At 40.8% G+C, this 10546-nt stretch overlaps 1 protein-coding gene across 1 annotated transcript in view; it reads left to right on the top strand.

Moving 5' to 3' along the window:
* The window catches only part of cwc15 (CWC15 spliceosome associated protein homolog), a 49873-nt gene extending 41406 nt beyond the window's left edge, over positions 1–8467 (top strand). Inside the window, exons 6-7 of the mRNA XM_073043314.1 lie at positions 3523–3629; positions 7719–8467. Of these exons, the coding sequence (XP_072899415.1) occupies positions 3523–3629; positions 7719–7848 (237 nt within the window). The 3' untranslated portion in view covers positions 7849–8467. The remainder of the gene's footprint in view (positions 1–3522; positions 3630–7718) is intronic.
* The last annotated feature ends 2079 nt before the right edge of the window (positions 8468–10546 follow it).

Below are 10546 nucleotides of genomic sequence, written 5' to 3' on the forward strand. Positions count from 1 at the left end.
ACACACCTACTGTAGTAGAAAAGAATTTCACAGATCCTTCATTTTTGCGGTACTGCACATCAGAGAAAGGGAAGGAATAAGATTGTCAGTTGTACACATGCAAAAACTAAGCCTGTTCCTGAGAATTTCTTTAATTTTGATAGTGAGAGAGTTCACTGGCCAAATGACATCATCTGGTTAACTAGTAGAGAATCAGACAGGAGAACACACTAGACTGTGTAGTTATATAATGCAAGGATGATTATTTATATATTGCTTCTGAATAAGTATATAGCCATCTCAAAAGCATGAGCAAAAAAGCTTGAGGAATAACAAGGTTTGGAAATGGTTGTTACTCAGTCTGCCCTATTGATTTTAGTTTTTAGTAACTGGTTGTTTCAGAATTTGTAATAGTTCATTCCAGCCCCTAATATAGTAAACTGGACTTTTTCCCAAGACTGTATTTCCTGTCTTGTGCTTTGGGACAGTTTTTAATCAACAAGAAACTGGCAATTTGATATATATTTGCTTGCTGTGAATATGTCAGAATCAGAATCAGAATCAGACTTTAATCGCCAAGTACCTATGCACATACAAGGAATTTACTTCCGGCAGATGTTGTCTCTCTGCTCATAACAATAATAATGATAAATATAAATGAAAATATAGATTATACATACAGGTAGTGCAATCCAAGTAATAGTTAGCTGACAGTTAACCGGCAGTTAATTGTTCAGCAAAGTGACCGCAGTAGGGAAAAAACTTCTCCAGTGCCTATTAGTCTTAGTCTGGAGGGATCTGAAGCGCCTACCAGACGGAAGCAGATCAAACAGTCTGTGCGCAGGATGGGAGGAGTCCTTTATGATGTTCCCCGCCCTCTTCTTCAACCTGGAAGAGTACAGGTCCACAATAGAGGGCAGGGAGGCTCCAATGATGCGCTCGGCAGTCCTCACTGTGCGCTGTAGTCTGGTTCTATCCTGCTTGGTGGCGGCTCCAAACCACACAATGATGGAGGTGCACAGGACAGACTCAATGACTGCAGTGTAGAACTGCAGCAGCAATTCCTGAAGCAGACCGTATTTCCTCAAGAGCCGCAGGAAATACATCCGCTGCTGGGCCTTCTTCAGGATGGAGCTGATGTTCTGCTCCCACTTCAGATCCTGAGAGATGGTGGTTCCCAGGAACCTGAAGTTCTCCACGGTGGACACAGGGCTGCTGAGGACTGTGAGGGGAGACATAGCGGAGGGATGTCTCCTGAAATCCACTATCATCTCCTTTGTCTTGAGCGTGTTCAGCTCCAGATTGTTCCGACTGCACCAGAGCGCCAGTTGGCCCACCAGCTGTCGATATGCAGACTCATCACTATTCTGGATGAGTCCGATGACGGTAGTGTCGTCTGCAAACTTCAAAAGCTTCACACAGGGGTTGGAGGAGGTGCAGTCATTGGTGTAGAGGGAGAACAGCAGTGGAGAGAGGACACACCCCTGGGGTGTAGACTGTATTTAAGTGGTAGACAAGAATGCCATAGAAATTTTAAACCCAGGCCAATTGAAGTTTAAAATATTTGATGCACAGTGTCTCCTGAATATAAAACCTGTCAGCAATGGAATACAGCTATTCACATATGAATTAACCCAAGTTACTGTGCTCTTAAAGTGATGTTAATCTTTCAAAATCTGAAGTTCTTTTCAGGTATCTTACTCCCCACAGTTTTTTTAAACATTATTTCTGCTCCAATGACTAGTTTTGTTTCCAGCCAATTATTCAGTGTGGAAGATGGACTGGCTGGGTTATATTTTTCTTCAAGTCGGTTATTGGTCTCAGTTCTTAACTGGCTAGGACTGCATTGCTTTATGTTTCTCTTCTAGATTTTACTGTTAGAACTTACAGAAAACAAGGAAACAAGGGAAATCTGATGACTTGGTAGAGGGCCCATTGCAATCCTGCTAGGACCAGACACATCTTTTACTTTTTTAAATAGTACCAGTAGTTTGTACTCCTGTTGTGTCCTTAATGTAGCTGAATACCCAGATCTTCTCAAAAACTGGTTAAAAAATGGGCCCAAAGAGCAAGATCATGAAGAATGACTAATTATTTGATCAATGAACAGCTTTTTTTAAAACATATGTGGAAATGTGTTTGGAAACACATTCTAGTTACTCATGTAAAATAATTGGAAATGTATCTTCTAAAGTAAGGATTGCTGTTTTACAATCTTCTTACAAAGGTCTTTTATTTTTGTTAATGACCTCGGTATCAAGATATTATTGCCCATCCCTAATCATCTGTGGAAAAGGTGACAGTGAGTTGCCTTCTCAAACTGTTTGAAGTCCTTCCTACGAAGATGCTTTTGAAGAGGGAGCACCAGGGCACAAATCCAGCAGTGATGATGGAATGGTGACTTATTTCCAAGTCACACTGGAATGTATATTGGAGGGAAACATGCAGATGTTAGAGATCACAGATTTGGGAGGTGTTGTCAATGTAATCTAGGTGACTATCTGCATTGCGTTTTGTAGAGTCTACACACTGACTGCAGCAAGCCAATGTCCGTCATTGGTGTAGGGAATGAGTATTTAGGGTTCTGGATCGTTTAGCAGTCAAGTAGGCGGGTCTGCTTGATGGCAAGCTTCTTAGGCATTGTTAGACTTGTATTCATATGAATGTTATCTAGATTTTGTTAGTTATCCATATAGATTAGTTTGTTTTCTGCATAGTTGCAGATAGATTTGAGAAGTTCCTACTTCTGACCTTAATGTGACAGTATGCTCAGCTACTGAAAATCAGATGTACAGCTCCACTTTTTAGCTTTTTAATTATCCAACATCATTCACAAGAAGGAATTTCTTTAGAGAGAGGATGGTGAATCTTGGAATTTGTTGTCATAGGCAGCTGTGGAGGCCAATTCTTTATGTATATTTAAGGCAGAGGGTGATAGATTCTTGATTGGTCAGAGCATGAAGGGATACGGGGAGAAGACAGGAGATTGGGGCCGAGAGGGAAAATGAATCAGCCATGGTGAAATGGCAGAGCAGACTCGATGAGCCAAACAGTCCAATTCTTCTCCTATGTCTTATGGACTTATATGGAAGAATTGCAGAGTTTCAATTTAATTCATTGGTTGTAAAATTACTTAGGTCTTTTGTATCTTTTTGATGTTTAGTTTTCATAGAATATTGTGTTGCAGCTTCATAACGTTGGCACCTCATGATGGTGGTAAATCATAAGTAAAGTTCTTGCGGTTTTGTTTTTTAAGTGTTGCAGAGGAAATGAGGCCTGTATTACCAGAGGAAATAAGTATAAATCTTAACTGTTATAATCTTCAACATGGAACAATATAGAACATTTCAATATTGGCTTGAGGAATTTGTAAGTCTATATTACAATTTAACTTGCAACATTTTTCTTCTCATTGTATTTTATTTTAAAATGCTCCTCCAAAATTCCTCATATCCATGAGAAAATAACCTTATTCAGGGATATATTGGGGATAACAATTTTCTAAGTAGCAGGTGATACATAACTGAATTTCTAATTCCATAGGAGCGTGAACAAAAAGCTGAAGAAGAACGAATTCGAATGGAAAATATTCTAAGTGGTAATCCTCTACTAAATCTAATCGGACAGTCAAATTTCAAAGTGAAGAGGAGGTAATGTGACAGAGAACTATTTAGATTATATTATCAGAAGAATGCTTACTTTATTTCTGTACTGTATCCTAATTGGTTTCCCATGCAGTAATCAATCGCTACATTTTGGAATATTGACAGTTAGCTGACTTGTTCCCTTTTTCTGTTGTATTAAAATACAGTAGTGTTAATCCTTATTGAAGATAATTGTTTAGACATTCCACAGAATTAAAATCTTGTGGAATAACTAAACATAGAATAAGATGTCTTGAAGGAAAAGCAGCTTTCAGTGACATTCGTCTGCTCATGTATTAGTATAATTATTCCCTTCTTTTCTGAAATCACATGATATGTAACATTTTTACAATACAGATTCCCTTTTGCTTATTTTTAAGTGAAAGATGCCACGGAAGTGGTTATGAAAGATTTGATGAAACTATGTAGCAGAGCAAGGGAATCTCTTAACGTCATTCCCTACACTTTCCATCAAAAAATCCACTCACCTATTTAATTTCAACCAACAATAGGTATTTTATTAACCAAATAGTCCGTAATTTTACTATTTAAAATAAATCTCTGTGCAGTCATGCTTAGACCAGATGCAATTTGGAACTTCTCCATAATGCTGGTTGTATACCAGAAATGAACATCCGGGTATTGCAGATGCAGAACTCTGTACAGAGACCAGTATATTTCAGAAATAACAATTGAGTTTCTTATCCAGCGTTTTGGTTAATCTGCTATTGTACCATATTGCATCCAAGCAGATGATATGTGTATTATTGATGTTCATTACAGATATTCCTCCATGAAAACATACGTCATCGTTAGGTGTAAGAAATTTATCGGGAGTATTCTTAAGATTTATTGTGCACCTTGAGGCTGTCTGTGATTTGGAGGCACTCTTGCCGGACTCAAAATCTTTAAAGCCTTTCATGTATGATTTCAGCTAGCAGTTCCAGGAATGAGGGAATACCAGAATGACATAGTGGATTTTTGTTGTGATATTGCCCTCTGAGATGGACATGAAAGATATTATTCTTAGAGAATATCTTAATGCCGTGGCCAACGTGATCACTCATTATTTAAATGTTATCACCCAGATAAGTGTGAAGTGGTTCATTTTGGTAGGTCAAATATGATGGCAGAATATAGTATTAATGGTAAGACTCTTGGCAGTGTGGAGGATCAGAGGGATCTTGGGGTCCGAGTCCATAGGACGCTCAAAGCAGCTGTGCAGGTTGACTCTGTGGTTATGAAGGTGTATGGTGTATTGGCCTTCATCAATCGTGGGATTGAACTTAGGAGCCGAGAGGTAATATTGCAGCTATATAGGACCCTGGTCAGATCCCACTTGGAGTACTGTGCTCAGTTCTGGTTGTCTCACTACAGGAAGGATGTGGAAGCCATAGAAAGGGTGCAGAAGAGATTTACAAAGATGTAAATCTCAGATGTAGATCTGCTCTCAGGATGAGGCCTTTCATTCTAGGACAAAGGAGATGTCTTTTTTAAAGAAAGGGGCTTCCCTTCGTCCACTATCAACTCTGCCCTCCATCGCGTCTCCTGTATTTCACGCACCTCTGCCCTCACCCCATCCCCCTGCCAGCCCACCTGGTCCTCACCTATCACCCTACCAGTCTACAGATCCAGCGCATAATCCTCCGTAACTTCCGCCACCTCCTACGTGATCCCACCACCAACCACATCTTCCCCTCCCCCCCCCCACTCTCAGCTTTCCACAGGGATTGCTCCCTACGCGACTCCCTTGTCCATTCATCCCCCCCATCCCTCCTCACGGACCTCCCTCCGGGCACTCATCCCTGCAAACGGAAGAAGTGCTGCACCTGCCCCCACACTTCTTCCCTCACCACCATCCCAGGCCCCAAACAGTACTTTCAGGTGAGGCACCACTTCACCTGCGAGTCAACTGGGGTGATATACTGTATCCGGTGCTCCCGATGTGGCCATTTATACATTGGGGAGACCTGCCGCGGACTGGGAGACCGTTTCGCCGAACACCGGCGCTCAGTCCTCCAGCAGTGGCGGGATCTCCCTTCAATTCCACAGACCACTCCCACTCTGACATGTCTGTCCATGGCCTCCTCTACCGTCAAGATGAGGCCACACGCAGGTCGATGGAGCAATACCTTATCTCCCGCCTAGGTAGCCTCCTTCCTGCCGGCATGAACATCCAACTCACTGACCTCTGTTGATACCCCTGCCCCCACCCTTACCCCCATCCCTATCTATTATTTTAGTCTGGTTCCCTTTCTCTCTCTTCCCCCCCCCCTCACTATAATCTCTCCCCCCAGCCCTACCTTTCTTTCTCTTTTATTTCCCATAATTCTCCACCTTCCCCCTAGCCCTTTTCCCTACAGCTTTTCACTTCCCAGCTCTCTACTTTATCCCTCCCCCCACTTCTTACCCCCTTCGACCATCCCATGTTACTTCACTCCTGATGAAGGGTTTCGGCCCAAAACGTCATTATTACCTCCTCCCATAGATGCTGTCTGGCCTGCTGAGTTCTGCCAGCATTTTGTGTTTTTTATTTATTTCCAGCATCTGCAAATTCACTCGTGTTACAAAGATGTTACCTGGATTGGAGAGCATGCCTTATGAGAATAGGTTGAGTGAACTCGGCCTTTTCTCCTTGAAGCGAAGGAGGATGAGAGGTGACCTGATAGAGGTGTGCAAAATGAGGAGCGGCATTGATCGTGTGGATAGTCAGGGCTGAAATGGTTGCCACAAAAGGACACAGGTTTAAGGTGCTGGGGAGTAGGTACAGAGGAGATGTCAGGGGTAAGTTTTTTACTCAGAGAGTGGTGAGTGCGTGGAATGGGCTGCCGGCAATGGTGGTGGAGGCAGATATGATGATAGGGTCTTTTAAAAGGCTTTTAGATAGGTACATGGAGCTTAGTAAAATAGGGGGCTATAGGTAAGCTTAGTAATTTCTAAGGTTGGGACGTGTTCGGCACAACTTTGTGGCCCGAAGGGCCTGTATTGTGTTGTAGGTTTTCTATGTTAATTTATAAGGTACCATTTGTGCATCTTGCAGTGGTGAAATTGAATGCTCTATTTACACAATGTATGTTATAGATATCAAGTTCTTCAGAATATTGAGGTTTGATATTTTAAAGAAATTGAAGTTATTCTAGTCAATTGAAGTCCTAGATAACATATTTGACACAAATAGGAGCCTCACCTTTCCGACCTATGGAAATACAACCTGATCATTTTAGTCATTCTTGACTTGTAATCTTGTATATTTTTTCTTGGTTTATATTTGAGGCAGTTTTACCCCAAATACCAACAGCAGGAAAGGTGGTGTCCTTTCTCCTACTTTCACTAGGACCTTAAATGTCTTTAGCCAAGATATTAGAAGTTTAAACCTGTGCATCTGCATTTTAATGAAAGCTTAAAATACTTCTATTAAAAGGTAATTCCAGTTCTAGAATTCCTACCAAATGTCAGCAAGTAGTAATCTGGAAAATAATTTATTATATTTCATTGCAAAGTATATCTTAATTATAAAGATTATCAATAATAATACAAATATTTATAGTTATGTTTTCAATAGACATGGGTGCAAGCTAGCTTCTTTCCTATTTCCCCAGTAGATGTAGCCTGGAAGAGGCCTTTGAAATTCTTTGCAAAGCAGTTATCTTATTGCTTTTCTTGTCTTGATACTGAACGGAGTGTGTTTTGTTGCTGTGGTACTTGAAGTAATTTAAGGTATTCATGTTGCTGTTTTTATACAGATGTAAAATGTTGCACTGATATTCCTATGTCCTTGTCTGAAAGATGTTGTATACATCTTACAAAAGGTTGGAAAGTACTCAGTCTGGTTTAATACAACTTCATTGGAATTTAACTATAATTGGTAGATTGGGGAACAATCAAGAAATTTCATATATTGCTGTGGTTGTGTGTCTGAATTCATATTAAGTTTTAAGTTATGTCAAAAGGATTTAGCTATTTGCAGGATTTAGTGGTGGTGTGGGTAGATCAATATCATCTGCCAGTCTTTGAAAATTACATGGCTGACCAAAATAGATGCACATTATTTTCAAGAGTAGAATATCAATGCCATATTTTTTCTGTGTCTTTTAGGTGGGATGATGATGTCGTGTTCAAGAACTGTGCTAAAGGAATAGATGAATCAAAGAGGGATAAGAGATTTGTGAATGATACACTTCGCTCAGAATTCCACAAAAAATTCATGGAAAAGTACATTAAATAATTACAGATCATTTCCTGCAAGGAACATCCTTTCCACCAAAAAGGAAAAACTCATGCTCCATATTTTCCTGTTCGTCTCCTTGGACTTTACATCTGCTGAGTTCAAGAACATGACCATCTATTTAGCTGCCAATTAACTGGTAGACATGAGCAGTCCTGAAAATGATGTCGTAGCCCTTCATGAAGTACCAGGCTTCGGGTCGTCTTTCGTCACAAAATAGAATAAGAACTTGGTGATGTGGGAGGATGGAAGTTTGGTTGGATGTATCCTATTTCTGTTAAGAGATGTTGCATTGGTTTGTTTTGCTACCTAGATGTATTTCTGCAATTTAAAAATAAATTAATTTTTTAAGTCAATGTAATTACCATTAAACACACATATCCATTAAATATACAGATATAGTGTTTTATTCTTGCTACATCCATGGCTTGAAACATTTAATAAAAATTGTGCTCCTTACTAGATTGTGGTATAAGTGGGATGCAGTTCTTTTAATGTGATGCACGATATGAAGGATGTCATCTTCATCTCCAAATCAATTTCAGCCAAATGGGGGAAAACAGATTTTGTTACTACTTGTCATCTCAGTTTTAAGAATAAATATTATTAAAATGTTTAAGTTGGATGCACTGTCAGAATTTTTAAAAAAGTGTTTTGTTGATATTTTAGACATTTTTATGTTGATTTCTCATTGCTTTTGCAAAGACTATTAAATACAAAGTGACCTTTCATCAGATATGTTAAGAGTTAATATAGATTTGGTGATAAATGCTTTAAATATTGGAATTAACAGAGAAGGTTGAAGGTTTCTATAGATTTCTTTACCACTGTCATGTTAGGATGATATAAAGGAAAGAAAGATAACAGACTCAACATCTATTGCCCAGTGGAATTCACATCTACTGTGATGAAGTGCTTTGAGAGGTTGGTCATGGCTAGAATCAACTCCTGCCTAAGCAAGGACCTAGACCAGCTGCAACTTGTCTATTGCCATAAATATGTCTACAGCAGATTCAATCTCACTGGTTCTCCACTTGGCCTTGGTTCACCTGAACAATAATAATACTTAACGTCAGGCTGCTGTTTATTGACTACAGTTCAGCGTTCAACACAATCATACCCTTAGTTCTAATCAGAAAGTTCTAAAACCAGGGCCTCCGTACCTCTCTCTGCAACTGGACCCTCGACTTCCTCACTGGGAGATCACAGTCTGTGCTGATGGGAAATAACATCTCCTTGATGACAATCAATTCTGGCTGACGTCAAGGATGCGTGTTTAGCCTAATGCTCTACTATGTGTCTAGGCAAAGCAACTATCAATTTGCGGAGGGCAACGATTTTTGGCAGTATTTCAGATGGTGATGTACAGAAGCGAGACCGATCAGCTGGTTAAGTGGTGTCGGAGCAACAACCTTGCCCTCAACAAGACCAAAGAATTGACGACTTCAGGAAGAGAAAGACGAGGGAACACACTCCAGTCAGAATCGGAAGTGGAAAGGGTGAACAGTTTCAAGTTCCCAGGTGTCAATGTCCGTGAAGATCTATCCTACACCAACATATTGATGAAACTACAAAGAAGGCACAACAGTGGCTATACTTCATTGAGAGTTTAAGGAGAATTGGTATGCCACCAAAGGTGCTTACAAATTTCTACAGATGTACTGTGGAGAGCATTCTAACTGGTTACATCACTGTATGGTATGGGGGGGCCACTGCACAGAATCAATAAAAGCTGCAGAAACTCAGCCAGCTCCTTCATATGCGCTAGCCTCCCCAGCATTGAGGACATCTTCAAAAGGTGATGCCTCAAAAAGGCAGCATCCATTTTAAGGACCCCCATCACTCAGGACATGCCCCCTTTTCATTGCTGCCATCAAGGAGGAGGTACAGTAGCCTGAAGGCACACACTCAGTGTTTCAGGAACAGCTTCTTCCCCTCTGCCAATAAATTTCATGAACCCATGAACACTTCCTCAGTGTTTTTTCTCTCTTTTTGTACTAATTTAATTTTTAATATGCTTCTTAACGTAATTTATAGATTTCATTACCATGTATTGCAATGTACTGCTGCCGCAGAACAACAAATTTCATGACAAATACTGGTGATACCCAGAGAGGCCCAGTGACAACTCTCAGACACCTCTTACACCTCGAACAGGACCTCATTAAAGAGCACCAAGCCATCGTCTCCCACACCATCACCAACCTGATTAGCTCTGGGGATCTCCCATCCACTACCACCAACCTCACAGTTACCGCACCCCACACCTCCCATTTCTACCTCCTAGCCAAGATCTGCAAACCCGCTTGTCCAGGTAGATCCATTGCTTCAGCTTGTTCCTGCCCCACTGAACACACATCTGCAACTTTGTTTTATACCCCCCCACCCCAATTCAGTCCCTTCCTACCTACATCCTTGAAACTTCACACACATTTCAATGGTTTCAAGTTCCCTGGATCCGGTCATCTTATTTTCGTTATGGATGTCCAGTTCCTATACTCCTCCATCCACCCCCACTCTCCTCTGGCTAGCAGAACTTGTCCTCACTCTTAATAATTACTCCTTTGGCTCCTCCCACTTCCTACAAAAGTTGCATGGCCGCCTCTTTGTTGGCTACATGAAACAGTCTATGTTCCAAGCCTACACCGGTGTCCGTCCCCAATTTTGCTGTTTCTTGCACCCAAGCAGAGCTTGTCGA

Source organism: Hemitrygon akajei, chromosome 4 (assembly GCF_048418815.1).
Source record: "Hemitrygon akajei chromosome 4, sHemAka1.3, whole genome shotgun sequence".
NCBI lineage: Eukaryota > Metazoa > Chordata > Chondrichthyes > Myliobatiformes > Dasyatidae > Hemitrygon > Hemitrygon akajei.